Raw genomic sequence first — 19,631 nt, 5'->3', positions numbered from 1 at the left:
CAGTAGAAAGCATGCAGGAGGCAGCTGATTGATGCTTCTCTCTTATTGATGTTTCTCTCTCCCTCTCTCTTTCTCTCTCTCTCTCTCAAATTAATAAAAACATTTAAGAAAAAGTTATAGATTATATATCTTCTAGAAGCCCAATACATGGGATTCGTGCACTTGTTGGGGCATGGCCTGTAGGGATAGGCCTGCTGTGGGAGCAGTGCTCATCCCCAAGTGACTGTGGACCCACCTTCTGAGTGGCTGCTCCTGCTGTGGGAGCGTACTGACCACCAGGGGGCAGCTCCTGTGTTGAGTGTCTGTCCCCTGTTGGTCAGTGTATGTCATAGTGATTGATCGACCGGTCGTTCTGGTTTTTCCGCCCTTTGGTTGCTGGGCTTTTATTATTTAGGATCAAGCCTATTATGTACTATACATCATAGGCATATAACAAATTTTTAGCAATTAAATGGAAATCTAAAAGATAAACATCATATATCACATATATTACCCTAATATAGAACATCCCATAGTGACTTATCCTCTATACAACTTAAGTCAAGTCTAACAAAAAAAGATTTGATTTTTTTTTTTTAAAAAGTAGCTTATCCTGCCATCAATTGAATGCTTGAATCAGATACTTTATTCCCAATCTTTATTTTAATTTGTGTATGTGAGGAGAAAAGAATAAAATGTTTATTTGGCATGGAAGGTGTATGTCAGATAAAAGTGACAATCAACCCTAGAAAGAGGAAATACAGTGGATCACGAACTATGAAGTTTCTGTAGGAAGCAATTTCCCTCCCCCCGAGAATTCTGGAATATGGGGCAGAGTAGTCCTATGAGCCCCCGTTGGTCATCTCCCAGCTAAGGCTCTGACCTGTGCTACAGACGCTCATTGGAAATTGAACATACAATAGCCCCATCACCATTTATTAGTTTGCTTAACCTGAGTGGGCAAGGCCCCCTTTTAATTTTTTTAAAGGGAATAATTTAAAACAGATTTTTAAAAAATCTATGCTATTACTTCTATTCTTCTATGGGTCCCAGGTTATTGGAAAATTCTAACATTGTTACCAGCTCCTATTTCTCCCCTAACCTAGTTCTTAAATGCTTTCGGGTGCGGGACAGAATTTAGGCCAGCAGCGTGGGCTAAAGAAACGGAAAGGCTCCGTCAAAGATCCTGACACAAGAACACTGATGTCTGCAGACGAAGGGACGGGAACCAACTGCCTGAACAGCCGCTGAAAGGCCTGCCCCTGACACACTTTAAAGTTTATTGTGAGCAAACATCTCTTATTAAATGTAAACAGCATCTCACTGGAGGTCAGAGACTTGCTGCTACAGCATATCCCAAGGTAATACCACTTTAAGCTCCACATAAACTCTTAAGCAGTTTCTATCCTAAAACCTGACCGTAGGTGGTACAGTTTTTTACGATATGTTATAATAGTGCAATAAATCTGTTAGCTTAAAATCGAATCTCCGTGGCCTTTTAGAGAAATCATCATTAAATGCAGGGTCCTGTTAATGATGCCATCGAAGTGAAATTGTTTAATCTGCTAAGGGGGTGAAAGGTCACCAAATGAATTTTTTATAATACATCAACTTGACACGCAATAGGGAAAACTGTAATAGATAAAAGCAAAGGAAAAGGGCACTGTCTTCTTCTGATAGGTCAATAGCAGCCAAGAGAGTCACTCATCCACTTTCCTTTCACGATGGGGCTCCTTTTGCATTTAATATGGACACCCAATTAATACCTCAGCACCACAGACAACCTCATTTTAGGTGACTTATAGCAATTTCTCCCCCTTCCCTGAAATGAAAGTGATCACAATACATCATAGCATTGTGCGAATTAACGTTAATTGATTCAAGTTACCAAGCAATGATGGGCCACTTATATAATCTAGGCGTTATTGGGTGCTAGAAGGGATGGAGGGAAGATTAGATTCCAGTGTCCGTTGCTGTGACGACGGGAGTCACCTGACACCTTGTTAGACAGTTGTAAGGTTCTATTGCTGGCCCCAGTGGGGTCGTCAGTAAACTGGAGTGATGTCCAAACATCATTATACGCTGCTCCGATATTAAAGCAAAGGGATTAGCAACTTATTGCAAGCAACCTGGATTTGTCATTGTGCTGTCCTTATCCAATTTCCAACCACTAATGTGACTGTAGCCTGCAGGCAGAAAGACCTACAGCAAACTTTAAAAAATGGGGGAGGAAAGTTCCCTCCAATCCTCCCAGTTCTAACCACTAGTTAACAGCTTCCAACACCCAGTCAAGTGTGTGAAAGAATCCCCCCACCCCTTTCAAGGCTCAGTGTAAACTAAAAGAAAGATAAAAAGAATTCAGAAATTTCCCAGTTCAGAAATCACCACTATGCATCTCAACCCTTGCTTTTCAATTTGCCAGATCCGAACTGCTTACCCTCTAATGGGGGTAGGAGTGGGAGGTTATTTATATTTGCATGACAAATCCAGTAAATAAATAAATCCTATTGGTGAAAGCTGGTTCTGGGCAAGACCTAAGGTGCAGGCATTGGCGGGGGGCGGGGTTGAGGGGGTAGAGATACTTCCTCACTCCCTTTGCCTCTTCAATATCACTAAATCAGGTTCCTATAAAAGAGCCCCATGTTTTAATGAAGTGTGTCAGGGTGTCCTGAGCATTTCCATCATTTTTTAAAATTATGCCACTAAAACCCCCACACAATTTAAAATCTATGAATTGCTTATTTATGGAATTCTTTATTAAATATTTTGGACCACGATTGACCACGGTTAACTGAAACCTCAGAAAGCAAAACCATGAATGAGAGGGGACTACTGCATTTTATAATCCTTATGTTCCCTATCAAACCTAGCCAGATGCCCTTAGCTGCTATGAACCTCTGAGAGAGACAAAATGTTTTATGATCCCAGTGTTTCCTTCCTGCACAATAGTATAGTGGTTCTAGATCTGGCACATTGCAAGCACCCAATACATATTACTATAGTAACCCTAGGACAGATCAGTACCCACCATGCACTACTTCTGCTCTTAGGTCATTAAACGCCTCTGGAAAGCCACTACCTATCTTGGCCTGGCTAACTTCAAGTTTTGGGACACTCCTAGGTGGTGTGCTTACTCCTATGCTCTAACACTTGTTATTAAACTCTTTAGGGTCTTTGAAATTAATTATTCAATTTAAATCGAGATTTGAGATTTGAGTAACCCTAGGTTGAGGTTGCAGTGTGCCAGGGTATGTACAGACACAGAGTAAACACAGCATGTCTTCCCACAAGGTCAAATCAGAGGTCAAAACCTAAGTATTTTAGTTAGTACATCATTTAAAATAATGTTTTAGCCAAAACCGGTTTGGCTTAGTGGATAGAGTGTCGGCCTGTGGACTGAAGGGTCCCGGGTTCGATTCCAGTCAAGGGCATGTACCTGGGTTGCGGGCACATCCCCAGTGGGAGATGTGCAGGAGGCAGCTGATCGATGTTTCTCTCTCATCGATGTTTCTAACTCTCTATCTCTCTCCCTTCCTCTCTGTAAAAAATCAATAAAATATATTTAAAATAATGTTTTATAATAAACCCAGCATAAATATCTGGAATAATGGAAACTATGAACACATTTTTAAGATCATACACAAAATATTTAAAATTTTCAACTTGTATTGGGGTGTTGTAGCAATCAAATTTGGACAAGGAAAATAAATCACTCAAGATTTTTCTGATGAATGAGATTTAATACAAGATATTGGTTGCACAAGAGTATTAGAATGGCAAAGAAGCCAAGCAGGTTACATTTCAATATTTGCAATTAGTACTTAATGATCATTTATTGCACATGGCACTGTGCTTCAGTACTCTTGGGGATTTAATAGTAAGTTGAAGCCCTGACTACCTAATAAATATTATAAAGATAAAAATGTACTCAAGCCAGTTTTACAAAAAACTAAATTAATGGTTAAGCAATAATATTGAATCAGTGATATCTTTGTAATAGATATAGAATAATGAGATTTCATACAACATTCTTATTAAATAGTTGCATAAATGTGATATTTTGCCTACCCATTAATTTTAAAATCTCTAAATTTTCATATGAGCCACATAATAGCAGTTCAATTAATGTTTGTGTAATATAAAACATTAAGCTTTCATAAGTCTTTATTATATTTACCTACAACTTCACCATCTGTAAAAATAAATATAAATTACTTGATTTTAAGGTAGTGCGGTTCGATTTTGGAATTAGAAGTACATGTGTATGTGGGTGGGAAACTGCTGGATACAGATATGTTAACAGCAGCAATGGATTACAATTAACATCCCATTTATAAGGAAAGTAGCAGAAAAAAATATGCAGAAGTAGAATCAAATGTTTAGAAGTAGAATCAAACATTTAGTATAAGAACAATGGTCCCTAAGGGCATCACTGCAGAAACAGGGCTATAGAATAAATGATAGCTTTGATAATGGCCATGGACCATCAATAAAAATGTGAATAATGTACATTATTTTCCATTTAATAAGGCTGGGTAATATGGGTTTTTTTAAGTTTAAGAGATTAAAGCTTTTTAAAAATATAGTGATAAAAGAGGCAATTTTTAATTAAATGGAAATTTTGCTTATGCAGAGCATCTCATTTTCCCACAAAGCCACATATATGAAATACCATTATGACAATTTTGCTATCCACGTAACTAAACAAAGTGGTGAACAGAAGAAATGGTGCAGAAACATTCTTCTACAATGAAGCGATGTTTTTGCCATGAAGGAGGAAAGAGACAAGCTGGCCAGTATAGCAATCTCTTCCTGGATGAGAATTCTGCCAGTCTTGGGAAGAATATCCTCCCCTATTGAGAGAAAGATTTTGCTTTTGCAAACTCCAAATAGCTATTTCCTACAAAGCGGGTGCCCAGGGGGCCTGGAGAAGATGCTAAACCAGAATGAGTGCCAATAGACTCGTCTCACCGATTGTCTCTCCTACTTTTCTTCTCTGTCTCAAGTCAGCTTCATAGCGTGCTCCTTACACAGAACAAGGGAACTTAAAAGGCTGTTCACATGATAGGTATAACAACGTACAGATACATACTCCCAGAGTGTCATGCTCACCCTCAGTATGTCTGGTTTCAGGGCCCAAGGTTTGTGGCAATGTCATAAAGAAGGAGCTTTGTGTGAGAGGGCATATTCGTTTTCTATTGCTGCATAACAAATCACACAAATGTGGTGCCCTAAAATTACACAAATGTGTTATCTCTAGGTTGTGGGTTAAGAGCCCAGACAGGCTTGATTAAATTCAATGCTCGGGTGGAGGCTTTGGGGATGAATCCACTTCCGAATGCATTCAGATTGCTGTGGAGTTTATTTCCTTGTAATTATAGAATTGAGGTCCCTATTTCCTTGCTGGCTATTAGCCAATGTCTGCTCCATATTCATGGAGCCCGCCTATTTTTTTCTCACGTGTTCCCTTCCATCTTAAAAGTAGTGAACCTTTGCTGTAACCGGTTTGGCTCAGTGGATAGAGCGTCGGCCTGCGGACTGAAAGGTCCCAGGTTTGATTCCGGTCAAGGGCATGTACCTTGGTTGCGGGCACAGTGCAGGAGGCAGCTGATCAATGTTTCTCTCTCATCAATGTTTCTAACTCTCTATCTCTCTCCCTTCCTCTCTGTAAAAAAAATCAATAAAATATATTAAAAAAAAGTAGTGATCCTTCAAGTCCTCTGACACGGTGACTCTCTCTGCCTTCTTATTTGCACAGCAGGAGAAAGCTCTCCTCCTTTAAGGGCTCATGTGTTTAATTGGGTCCACCCACATAATCCTGGATATTCTCTGCACCTTAAGGTAAACTGTTCTATGTAACATAGTGTGTTCATAGAACTGCAATCTGATCCTATTCATAGGTTCCTGGGATTAGCAAATCAATGGGAGGTCACTTTAGAAATTCTGCCAACCACTAATAGCTTTGGCATTTCAATAGCTAAACTTCCACTAAAAAATAAATATATTTCATTTTACAATATTACAAAGAATTTTTTTGATGAAGCAGTAGAAGGGGGGAGAAGAAGAGAAAGTAGGTAAAGAAATTTGAGAGCAAAAATCAAGTTGCTACCAAAAGAAAGAGAAGCAATATAAAATGTATCCTTCCAGAATTTCAGATAATAGACAAAATATAGAACTAAGACCCCCATGGGGAAACCCTAGTTTAAAAAAGGCAGATTGAACATAGGTATATCTCTGTTCCCTCTACTTCATTGAAATTACTTAAAATAATACAAATGAATAAAAATAGTGTAAGTCAAAAAGCATAAAGGAGCCAGGAGAAAACTGAGCAACTCACAACAGAGGCCAACAAAGTTTTGAAAGATGGGAAACAGGTTCATGAAACGGACCAAGCCAAGCGAGGATGCTTAAATTCAGATGCCTCTAGAGCAGCGTTTCTCAACCTATGGGTCGCCAACCTGTGGGCCTTGACCCCTTTGGGGGTCGAACGACCCTTTCACAGGGGTCGCCTAAGACCATGGGAAAACACATATATAATTACATATTGTTTTTGTGATTAATCACTATGCCTTAATTATGTTCAATTTGTAGCAATGAAAATACATCCTGCATATCAGATATTTACATTACGATTCATAACAGTAGCAAAATTACAGTTATGAAGTAGCAACGAAAATAATTTTATGGTTGGGGGTCACCACAACATGAGGAACTGTATTAAAGGGTCGCGGCATTAGGAAGGTTGAGAACCACTGCTCTAGAGGATAAACACCAGGCGAGCCCAATTCTTCGCTGTGCATTATTTTAATTAAAAAGCAGATATCATTCCATTTCTCCCCACAAAGCAAACTTTGGTAGCTTTTTGAAAGCAGGAAATAGTCCTCCTGAAAAGTAGATATTTGATATGGCCTCAATCTGTTGACATGCATAAATTCCATTAACAATAGTGCTTGGTGCTTTTTTCACTGAGAGCCCTGTGTCCCTAGACTAATTTCTGCTGTCTCAGGGTCAATTCATTAGGTTGTTAATGTATGATCAAAGTTGAAAGAACAGGACCGGCCGGCCGTGGGGCCTACACAGGGCTTCAGGGTTGTTTACCATATTGTGCAATTCTTAGGAACATGGGAATCCTTGCTAATTCTCACTCAATCCCTTAGGATGAAGCAGTTCTCATTCTGCAGATATTTATTCAGGTATTCTTAAGAAGCAGCCTGTCCTTATCTTCATGTTATTTGCTTTTTAGCCTTATGTCTAAATTTTAAGAAAATTTTTCTTAAAATACTAGAGGAATAGAGAGAAATGGGGGATATAATACACCCCTACAGAAAACTGATGCAATAATATACATAGTTTCTTATTAAATCAGAAATATCTGAGTCAAAGTGAAAACACACTGGCTACAACAGATTGTGGGCAATAAAGGTAATCTTTTTCTGAAGCCATCTCACATCCTTATGATAAAATGATGTCCACACACATACTAGTATGTGCATGTACCTAAACTTGTTCTCAGTCTGCTCTCTTTGCTGGGTTTCCTCTGTTCTACTTCCACTGCTTCTATTCTTTGACATTTCCCTCCTTCTAGTAAAACGCTAAATATTCACTGAGACTTTTTAAAATATATAATATAAAAATCACTCATGGTTAAATGTCAACCTATTAGAAAAGCTCAGTGCTGTAAAATCTAAATAAAATTTAGCAATAGACTAGCTCTTTTTCTCTCTAGTCACTCATACATCTAATACACTAGAAGAACCGAGAGGGATCTAAATGAAATTGGGCTAAAGGAAAGAAACCATATTTAAACATAAGCTAGCATGCATTAGCATAATTTTTTAAGATTCATGATTCTTATATTATCATGCATAATATCATAATAACATTAATAACATATTGAAGGGTTAGTGGTTGGTAAAACTTTTTAAGATTTAATAGATTTTGTACAATCATGCAACCAGGAGCATGCTTTAATTCTAAGCCAACAGTTCCCCAACTCTTCAAATCAACCAGAATTCAGAAAAAAATGCTTGAGTTTTCTTTTTACATATTCTATACATATAAATGTACTGTAGGAAAGAGGACACCTATCTCCATTGTAAAGACATAATATATAACACGAAAACACTAGCTAAGCTTTCGTATAAATATGTTGCTCTGTGTATAAAAAGGCAATCAATGTATTAGTTGAATACGCCTCAGATGTAAAGATACTACTTTTTGCTTTTTACTTTAGAATAACTTGCCCATTCATTGGAGTGATTGTACAGGAGTAACTAATACCCATTACATATTAATTGCTTATTTATTAGCACTACCACATATAAGATACAAAAGCAGTAACAGCAGCATAATCTATAAGAATATGAGTGCTCTCATATGTCACTGAGTAATATAGCTCACAATCTGAATAATTTTCCTATTTCAGGGACCCAACATCACCTCAACTTGTGCATGGGTTTGAGCTTGTATTTCCAGTGGCAGGACAAGTTTATAGGGACTATCCATGTTGCTCATGGTGAGCCCTCTACTGTCAAGCAGCAAGCCTTTTTGAGGTGGTTAGTTTTATATATCTTTTCTAAGCATTATGCCAAGTTCATATTGTCTCTCAGGCTGGTTCTTTTGTATCTGCTAAAAATTGGGGCTTGGGACTCCAACAGTCTTGACCTCATGGCAGATTCCTTAGATGAACTTCATTCCTTTGCTAATGTAGTCTATAAAATTGAGAGTAATGTACCCCTGCCTTTCCTTAATATGTGCTTCACAGACTTCAGTTACTAAGATCAGGGAAACATTCTGGTAAATTTACTTCTGAAATGTGTATTGAATGGAAATCTAGTGGAGAACTTCAAAATACAAGCTTACAGAGTCAGAATAACACAGCACAAAGTATATTACAGATCCTACACAGGCCTGTGCCAAGAATGTCTTTGGCATCATTGATGCTCCTGCCTCACACAATTTGACAAAGGTGTCCTTTCAGAACTTTATCATCCTAGATTAAAGAAAGCCCAATCAGGGTCATAGCTTCAGCCTAGTAAACTCCTGATCATCACTCCAACATTTTCCAAAGTATAAGTCTTTCCTCAGTACCTACAGGCAAAATTATTATCATCTTCCTCCCTCGGTACTGAAGTTTTAGCTCATAACTCTATGGAATGGTGATAGGTCCTGTTTTTGTTCATATCTGTTTCACCTTAGCCACCCCAGAATCTAGCCTACTGCTTAAAGTCATTACACTAATAAATAATCAAATGAAGTGAAAACAAATGGCTTTAGAAAAATCTCTTCCTACATGCTTTTCACTTTAAAGTACCAAAATATAATGTCTTTGACTACTTAGGGAATAGAATAATCATAAATATATAGATAGTTTTAATAAAGAATTTTTAAATTGAGAATTTAAGTCTACAAATGGCTCCTTAAGTTTTTGTTCTTACCTAAAGAAACAGAAAGGTTACATAATTCAGTATAAATAGATTGACATGTACAATATGCACCCAAGAAATCGGCCCTAATTTGAGTTATTATAATTAGTACTTACCCATAGCCAATGACTTCCTCTGAGTGAGTCACCAGTAAGGCTCCAATAGTCATATTGAGCATACTCTCTAGTACTCCAGTCTGTTGAGCGGTGATAACCTGGTGAGCCAAATTCTGTAATTTGTCGCTTGATAAGGATGGAATCCATCCAGTGCTCCTTACTGTTGGCAGATCACCAATTTCAATGACCATCACTTTTGACATAGTTTCCATGGTGGTCGGTGGGGGAACCCTGTATGAGTTCATTTCCATCATGAGAGGTCTACGTTGACCAGCTCTATAATAACTGGTACAAGATACAGTTGGGCAATTGCGCTTTCTTTTTGCTCTACGGTCAGCAATGGCCTTTAAGGTTGCTTCATTGCCAGGCATATCATAAATAAATCTAATTTGGTCTTGGCTAATCTGTAAGAATTCAGTTAGTCTTTCAAGGGTCACCACTTCCCAGCCTTTTTCTAGGACTGAAAACAGCACAGTGAAGGCCAAATGAATGGAAACACTTGAGCGTATTTCAACCAGCTCCTCTCCTTGTAGAACAACATACAAGAGGTTATCCATGATGCTGAAATAGTTGGAACCAACAGACTCATCCAGCAATGAGGAAGTTGATTGAACCAGAATAGGTGGGATGAAACTTTCCCCTAAGAAAACATGGGGACTCTGGAGTTCATGGTAGAATACAGCCAACAGAAGTTTGGAGGTACTTTTGTTCCCCAAGAGAAAAAAACGCAAAATGTGAGGAGTCTGATCCACAAAGCAGACCTTGGTGGTTTCCCTGGTGGGCAAAATGGAATAGAAAGTAGATACAGACCCTGAAGTAGAGCAGGAAGTATTGGCATTTACACTACTGAAGGTGTCAACAAAACCACTAGTCTCAGAAACAACAGGATATAACTTCCTCATTGCCCAAGTGGCATTAACAATGTCAAGAATTAAGATCACTTGGTCAGTCTCTTTGCAGATGTAGCCTTGTATCAGGGATCGGTATGTGCATTTCTGTTCTTCTCTAAATGTACCTATAAAATAAAGAAAAATAAACAGGTGACATGTGAACCACCATTGCTCAAAGATGATTTGCAATCCATCACGTTCATCATCATCTGTAACCACATGAAACATTTTTTGAACACTTTGGTGTGCTAGATACCGAGACTGCAAAGAAATCTTGGGCAAAATATTAAAGACACATACATTAAATAACAGCTATTTAATGTAATGTAAATGTATATGTTATATAATAAATGTAATTTAAAGTTAATAATGGCTGTAATCGCTAAGTGTAAAAACAGTGAATACATAAAATAATTAAGAAAAAGGGAATGATAACTAAGGTCTCCATAGTGAACAACAACAACAATAAAACAAACAGGAGAGAATAGGGTAATACTTGAGTCAATGGGTAAAGAAGTAAATTAAGGGACCTGTAACAGAAAATGTATGGCAATATATTAAAAATGAAGAGGTATATTCTGACCAGATTGTTAAAGAGTTTGGATATCAAACTATATAATTTTCTCACACTTTCTTTTTCTGTATATGAACAGTAAAGAAATACCAGAAGAGGGGGAAAAAGTAATAATTTGGGGAGAGTTGGGGGTAATCAGGGCTAACAAAAATATTTAAAGAAACAGCATTATCCATTATCCCACCATTTCTAATCATCCTGTCTATGAACCTAGAGTAGTTCTTGTTCTGAATCCACAGAGATAAATCTTCCAGCAAAGAATTCCTTTGATTTAAAATCGATACTCACAAAATTGTCTTGTATTGTTTTCTAGATTTTTGTACTTGCCTTATTGCAAGTTCATCAAAGTTGCCTAAGAACTGCAAGCAACAAATAAAAACTCAAATTATTACTAATGAAGGATTAACTAAATATGAGCATGATCTCTCCTCCTATGTCCTTCTTTCCACATGGTATGATTAGAAATTTGTGCCAAAGCTGCCTGTATATCAATAAATTTAATTACCAAAATGTGGCTGTAAAAGTAAGGGACGTGGTTTACTTGTGCCTCACACTAATAGCAGCAGTAGTCAAAATCATAAGGGAAATTGTGAAATACCTTAAACTAAATGATAATAAAATTTTAACAAATCAAAATGCGTGGGATGCAGTGAAACAGTACTTTGAAGGAAATTTATAACGTTAAATTCTTACATTACAAAAGAGTTGTCTAAAAATAATTTCTTATTCCATTTTACCCTAAATGCTTTTTAAAAAGAACAAAGCAAACCAAACATAAGTAATAATAAAGTAAATAATAAATATAAAAGCAGAAATCAATGACATAGAAAAGAAGCAAACAAAATCAGAGAATGTAAGCAAAGCTAAAACTTGTTTCTTAGAAAATATCCCCAAACTGAATAACCCTTCATTACATTGCTCAAGGCAAAAATAAAGAGAACAGAAAACACCATTCCAAGAATTAAAGAAGGATTAATATTACAGATGCTGTGGATGAAGGTTAAGACACCATTACAAACTTTCTGCCAACAAATTCAACAATTTAGATGAAATAAACAACTTTCTTGAAAATTGACATAAAACACAAAATTTGAATTGTTCTGTCTCTTAAAGAAATCAAATTCACTAAATTGAAATATAAATTATTATTAATTAAGCACATAAACATGATAAAATCTAAGGAAAAGTAATATTAATTAATTACCCAACACACCTCTGTATTACTTTTTTCCTATAGTTTTGTTGGACACTTTTGTAGATCTCCTATATCTGACAACAATGTTGTAATATTTTCTATAGGGATAACAGAAAGATAATTCAGTTGTTTCTTTAATCTGGATGATTGACATTGTTGTTGTTGTTTTTATCACGATAGTTTAGAAGAGTTCTTTTCAGCTTCACAACTCATACCTGGTAATATATAAATGTTTAAAATTTTTGTCAAATATGGAAAATTTCCTAGAAAGGTTTTCTCATGTGTGAGCTATAATATTTGAATAAATTTGCACAGAGTAATTTTTATGACACTGTCACTTAAAACATACTTCTCTTTCACCTCTCATGTTCTTCTCAGTCCTTAGGATTCATTCACATAACAGTGTGACCTAGGGCCTTGTTCCTGTGTGTCATAGCATTGTAAGTTGACATGGGTGGCTAGTAAGAACTTTACATAGATGTGATTGTGAACCAGAAAAACCACATCCTATTAAACTTACATCAAATGAATATCGAACTCAACTTCCCTTAGCTCGATCCTAAAAGTGCTTGTGGCTATTCCATTGCCACCCAACCTCCTCATAAAAAAGTGCTGTGGCTATTCCATTGCCACCCAATTCTCCATCATCATAGTATTATGATGGAGAATTTAGAGTGGAAACAATATTATTTCAAATTTTAGTTAAAAATGTTCAATTTTAAAAATTTTACAAAAACATAGGGCTATATAGACATATTGCTAGGATTCCTTTTGGAGTCTTAGAAGTGGCCCATGTAAGTGAGGACCCTGAAACCTAAACTTGATCAGCTTCATGGGACTTCCCTGAAACCTCAGTCAGCCGTGCTGTGGAGAGCAAATGCACTCATGCCTTGGGTATGTCTAATGAGATGGCATGGACAAACAGGATGGCTGGGTTCACTGAAGCTTGGGTTTTTGCCAAGAAAGGACAGAGGGTCACAGGTATTAAAGATATTTGCAAATGTCTACATATATAAAAAGCCAGTGACCAGAATGCAGTAACAACCTGAATGACTGGTCGCTATGACGCCCACTGCAGCCAGCAAACCAGCCTGATGGGGGTGGGACCAGCTGGCCAACCTCCTGTTGTCCCTCCCCCAGTCAGCCCCGCCCCTGATTGGCCTTTCCCACCCTTATTGATGGCGAGGCAGCCAGCCAACCCCACCGTGACCCTTCCCCTGGCCGACCCCACCCCTGATTGTTCTGCAGCCCCTCCTCCCAGCCAGCCCTGCCCCTGATTGCCCCCTACCCTAATAGGGGGCGGTGCCAATGGCCAACCTCCTGCAGCCCTTCCCCCTGACAGCCCCACCCCCGATGGGCCCCACCACCCTGATCTTCCCGTGGCCCCTTCCCCCAGCCAGCTTTGTCCCCGCTCACCCCGCCCCACACACACACACACCAATTGGGGGTGGGGATGGCTTGCCAACCTCCCAAGGCCCCTCCCCCAGCCGTTGATCCCTGATCAACCGCCCCCACCCCAATCAGAGACGGGGCCTGCCAGCCAATTGCCCACGGCTACTCCCCCCAGCCAGCCTGACCCTGATCTGGCCCAATCATGGCCAGCCAGCCAGCCAGCCAACCTCACACCGTCTCCTCCTCCTGATAGGCCTGGCCCCAATCTGCCCCAACTGGGGCCAGGCTGGCCGGACCCCACCCATACACAAATTCGTGCACTGGGCCTCTAGTCTAATTATAATGAAGTACAGCACACCTCAGTTGCATAAGGAAGGGAATGAAATGAGGGTACTAATGTATGTCAAACAAAGGCACATGGTGGTGGGTTTAATGTCACAAGGAAAGGGCTCTTGAACAAGTGAGCTGGAAAGACACTTCAGTTCATGATTTTGAAAGTTGATGGTGAGGACAATGTCAATGTTATTACTGTGTCAGTAAGTAGTAAGGTAGAAAAAAAAGCGTACTTAAAAAAGTAACAACACCAACTAACATTTAGGTATTTAGATGTCAGATATTTTCCTAGAGAAGCCTTGAAGACGAGTTGAAGAGTAAGAGTCTGAACATGCACACAGACAATGACTAGATCACACACAAAAATAAAATTCTGACCCACAATCTGCAGTGAACATTCCAAGAAGCAGCCCATCATTAGGAGCAACCAGTCCAGGATGACCAAACAATAGCCCCAGAAATAATCAGCATAACATAACCAGTACTTAGGTAATAACTGTCAGTTCCCCTAATTCTTCTCTCCTCCCTCCCTCCCTCCCTGCCTCTGTCCCTCCTTCCCTCCCTCCCTTCTTTTCTTTCTTCCTTCTTCCCCTCTCTTTTCTTCTATCCCCAATACTCTTTACCTAAAACTTCTTAATGGCAGGTTTAATTATCTTTAGTTCAGAGGTAGAAAAATTGACTTGCCCTGACTGGGTCACTCAGCTAGTTGGAGTGTCGTCCCATTCATCCAAAGGCTGTGGGTTCAATTTCCAGTAAGGGCACATATACACGTTGCCGGTTTGATCCCTGGTTGGGGCACATATGGGAAGAAACCGATTGATGTTTCTCTCTCACATTCATCTCTCTCTCTTCTTCCCCTCTCTCTAAAATCAATAATAATAATAATAAAATATCCTCAGGTGAGGATAAAAAAAGAAAAATTGACTTACAGCAATTTTGACTCACATAATTACTTAGTAATAGTAACAAGGAAGAGATGGAAGAGAAAAGCATACTTTCAAAATTCTATGCCTCTGGCAAAATAAAATGTAATCTGAATAACTTCATTTTGGGGTTATATTTAGATGTAGGGTCAGCTGTGGTGATTAATACTGTGAGAAAGATGCTATAATAATCAGAATTTCTCTCTACCCAAATCCATTAAAAGGAACTCACAGAAAGATTTTTAGTTATTTGGCTAATCACAATTTTGATGGGATTCCATTGGCTTTTTTATATTACCATTTGGCCTTTTTAATACTTTAGCATACTATCCCAGAAGTATAAACGGACAGCCACAAATTTAGCAAAGGTGATAGCCTAAAGCTGATCAGCAACTGACATTAATTATTTAATTTTATAGACAAACTTGGAATCTTGTGTTCACTTATAAGAAATTAGGTTTTGTTTCTCCAGAATTTTACCGATGACTGAGAGACAGGGTGGTTTATCAGTATCTTACCATCCACTTTCCTATTTTGTCTTCAGAGTTAATCAATTCTAGTATGTAAATTTTAATGTGAAGCAAAAATAAAGCACACCATGTGAGCAATACTTTGGGGTTCCAGAGTTGCTAATTGGGTATAGTTATTAATTGGGGGAGAGAATACACGTTAACTAGGAAAAGAAGGCTATGCACACAGCCAGACAGGTGTCATAGGTCACTCTCCCAGTTACAGCAGGCAGGTGTCATAGGTCACTCTCCCTTCTAAATAGAGTCTATCTTTTCTTCCTCTAGATTTCTTTCCTTCCTGCTTTTCTCAGTTGGGGAAGGTTTTATTTTGAGTAATGATTATCCTTCTCACTTGTTTTTGCCTTTTCTTTTCCCACTTCTCCAAACGGCTTTATCTGCCAGTCACAATTTTTGTGGTCTGCAATTCTGATCACTTTTAAATGAAACCCATGCTGGCTTTGGTAATCATAATGTCATTTACAATTTACCACTAAACACGTTTATTCAGTTAGTAGCACACTGGAGAAAGAGAACTCCATATGAACTCACCGTGAAAAGCCTAATCTGATTATTTCCTCATGAAAATCCAGGCAGGGGTGCTTGTAAGAGGGGTTGAGAGAAAAAGGGGGGTAGTGGGGGAGAGGAGGAAGAAAGCAAAGTCTGACCACAGCTGACTTTCATAATCAATGTGAATAGATAAGTGACACAGCCTGTCAGGGGCAGCAGTCCAGTCACCCCAGGGCATTCCTCTCAAAAAAGACAAGAGTGGACAGGACTTAATAAATGCTGGGAGACCAGCAAGTATTGGCTTGGCATATGCTATTGCATTCAAGATGGACAAGAACAGTGATAAAGTCCAGAAGCTCTTCTCTAAGTGGGGGAAATTAGATTAAGCAGGTTGTATTTGTGAGTCTATGTGTGCACATGGCACTTGCTGTGTGTATACTTTGACATCCTAAAATAGCCTAGACATACACTATGCTCAGCCTGTCTTCCCTGGATTGGAAACCATGGACCTAAACACCAAGAAAGAGGCATGTTAGGAATGTCTGATGGAGGAGGAGAAAGAGGAGACGGTGCATACGTGTATGCGTGTGTCCACATGTACACTCAGGTTGCTTCCAGGGTTCTAACACATATTAACTTCGTGTCAATATTTGTCCTTCCTGTCGTGAAATGAGGATTTTCCACCTCATTTCACGTTTGAAAAGAAAATATGCCAAGGGGGTAGTCTTTGCCAGAAAAAAAAATTAAAAGAAAAGAAAATAGAAACAACTTCCATCCTTTATTTAGACAAATGGATCGCAAGGAAAGGAAAAAAAAGTATTTTTAAAATTAATGTTTTGACTCAAAGGCACATAGAATCCTTCCATCTTCCCCTTTTCAACAAAAGGGAAAAACTTATATGTTTAAAATTGAATGAAACACATCAACATTAATGATTTTTTCCTCAAGGTTAATACCACCATTTCCTGCAATACATTTTTTTTGGCCATTTTGTGATGATTTCACAATTCATGGTACAGTAAAGTATAGAAGATTTTGACAAAAACAAAATATATAATCATTCTCTTATTTTCAAGAAATGAAAAGAAATCATCTACAATTCTTTTCTGTCAAACAACATTTATACCTCGTTATTTGTAATTTAACAAACATAAATGGCCACAGATTTAATAAAGTGAAGACAGGTTGAATTTATCCTCACTCATATATGTTGTCATAGATCCTCAGGGTTTGAGGAGTGGGACTCCAAAATCTGAAAGCTATGCTCCTAAAATACATAAAGGGAGTAACTGAAATTTGAGAAAAAAGTTGAAGAAAATATATTTTGGTCATATTAGAAATAATAGAGAAAAACAGTCTACTTTTTTAGAATGGGGGATTCTAGCTAAAATTATGTTTTTTAACTTCAAAAATAAGGGCCATGCCTTATGTGTGTAAGGTGAAGGTAAATTGAGAGTGATGTTCTGTTGCATAGTAGATTCAGTAGAGGTGACAGAAAATGCCACCTTGTTAATTTGGAGTCTAGAATTATAGGTCTTTAAAGTCTATTGAATGACTATAATATGGTAGTTGTAGTCATTGTAAGAGGGATGAGGTATATATATATTTGAACATATACCTACTAGTATACACACATATAGTGGTATTATAGAAAATGTAATTTGACAAACTTCAAGTTCATTTAGTTGAAAAAGAACAGCATGGGTTAAAAATTTTGGTCCTGGCCCTAACCGGTTTGGCTCAGTGGATAGAGCGTTGGCCTGCAGACTGAAAGGTCCCAGGTTCGATTCCGGTCAAAGGCATGTACCTTGGTTGCGGGCACATCCCCAGGAGGAGGTGTGTAGGAGGCAGCTGATTGATGTTTCTCTCTCATCAATGTTTCTAACGCTCTATCCCTCTCCCTTCCTCTCTGTAAAAAATCAATAAAATATATTTTTTTAAAAAAGTTTTGGTCCTGGAGCTTCAAGATGAAGGCATTTCCAGGTTGGGTTTCCTAACTTGCTAGACAGTGGCACTGAGTAGAATGGTCTCTTAGCGCTCGAAAAGCTGGTGACTGATGTGGTGAAGTAGCTCCCAACTCTCGGGAGATAAGAGAAGGTAGAGAAGAAATCACCAAGTGTGAAGATTGCTCAAAAGGACTGAAGATACCTCACAGGACCCAGAATACACATCTGCAGGCCTAACGGGCTGATGGACTTTAGGAGCAGCAGGTTAGAGAACCTGTCCCAACCTTATGAACAATCTCACCAAGGTTCTTGTACTTGGGTCTGGTTTCCAAGAGACATTATATCTTGCAAAGATAATAATAGAATACATTTGCCAACTAATCTGAGAAAAATGAAAAACCACATAAGACCACCCACTACATGAGACAAGGATGTCTATAAGGCCGTAAGTTCTCTGGGTGAGTATTTTAAAATACTTTTCCCTTTTTCATAAAAGTGTTACTTTGAGGGGGAAAAATGATCAGGAGATGAAAATAAGTGATAAAATGGTGAAGAGGATTGTTGGGGAGTAGGGTCAGATATGGAACAAAAAGACCCTTCTTCTGAATCAACCATTTTTCCATTTTTTAATTAAAAAAACTTACTGTTATTGGTGAGAATCCATTCATCTATAAAAGTCCACCAGTAGAAGTTCCAGAAGATCATTTTGTATTCTTTTACTATATTTTCTTGAAATAAGTGGCTTAGAAAGTGTTTTTATATTATTGTCATTTTGTTGTATTATGATGTGACCGGCAAACATCAGTGGGCATGGTCTCAATTATGTTTGATTCTGTGAATACAACCTTGAAAACAGCCAAAGCAAATGCAAGCTCAGGAAGTATAGCTTAGGGGCCGAGAGATCAAGTTTTTGAATCACAGAAACTTGCATTGCATCCTGGCTCTGCCACTTTCCGGCTGTAAAACCACAGGCAAGTTATATATCCTCCCTTAGACTCAGTTAGCCCATTTGTACAAAGGATTGAGACTAGTCCCCAATTCACAGGCTGAAGAACTGGATTAAATGAGATGATGCATATGCAGAGTTGGGACAAAATGTGCTAATAGATATAAGCTGTTATGTTCACTGTAATCAAAAAAGGTGTGTTTCTTAGAATACTTCACACTCTCCTTTTGCCTTTTTTGGCATTGTCCCCATCTCAAACTAATAACATTTGCCTTGGAGCCAGAAACAGTATCTGTAAGCATTGCAAGCAGTCATAATGAACAATGTTGAAAGAAGCAGGCTACAGGTGAAGGAAATTCTAACATGTGAACATAAGAAATGCATAAGTGCCCTCTGTTTTTTTTTTAAATATTGGCAAGAAATACATACATACATACATACATACATACATACATATATACATATACATATGCATGTGTATCTATAAGCAGGACACCTATTTTTTCCACAAATACATAAATATTCAAAATGATTTTCCTTTTCATCTAATCTTCACTTTTCCCCTTATTCCTTTTGTAATACTCTCCATGCCTACCCCACTCTTTCTCTCTACCCTCCTACTTCTTTTTCACAAGCAAACCTTGCCTGCCAGATTTAAAGAAAGTGATGTTCATGGCTCAGATTAAAGGCATGGGCAGCCAACAGCATTCCTTACAAATACAATTCGGTTCACTCTTTCCCCAGAATGATAAACTGATCCCTTCCCCAGCCCTCGGTTTGAAGCTGCAGCAGTAATTCTGTTGGATGCCAAAACGAAAATGAATGTGACTGTGCCATGCCCAGCTCTGAGCTGTGGCTGTAATGAGATTTGAATGGGAAGCCCCGGACACAATAAA

General features: G+C 38.3%; 1 protein-coding gene across 1 annotated transcript in view; it reads right to left on the bottom strand.

The window, feature by feature from the left end:
• Positions 1–19,631, bottom strand: part of PKHD1 (PKHD1 ciliary IPT domain containing fibrocystin/polyductin) — a 414,612-nt gene that overhangs the window by 37,766 nt on the left and 357,215 nt on the right. Inside the window, exon 61 of the mRNA XM_070418435.1 lies at positions 9,521–10,535. Coding sequence (XP_070274536.1) covers positions 9,521–10,535 — 1,015 coding nt within the window. The remainder of the gene's footprint in view (positions 1–9,520; positions 10,536–19,631) is intronic.

This window comes from Myotis yumanensis, unplaced genomic scaffold (assembly GCF_028538775.1).
Source record: "Myotis yumanensis isolate MYYU_CA2020_CCGP unplaced genomic scaffold, mMyoYum1.0.hap1 SCAF_6, whole genome shotgun sequence".
Taxonomy (NCBI): Eukaryota; Metazoa; Chordata; class Mammalia; order Chiroptera; family Vespertilionidae; genus Myotis; species Myotis yumanensis.
This window is presented reverse-complemented; position numbering and strand designations above follow the sequence as displayed.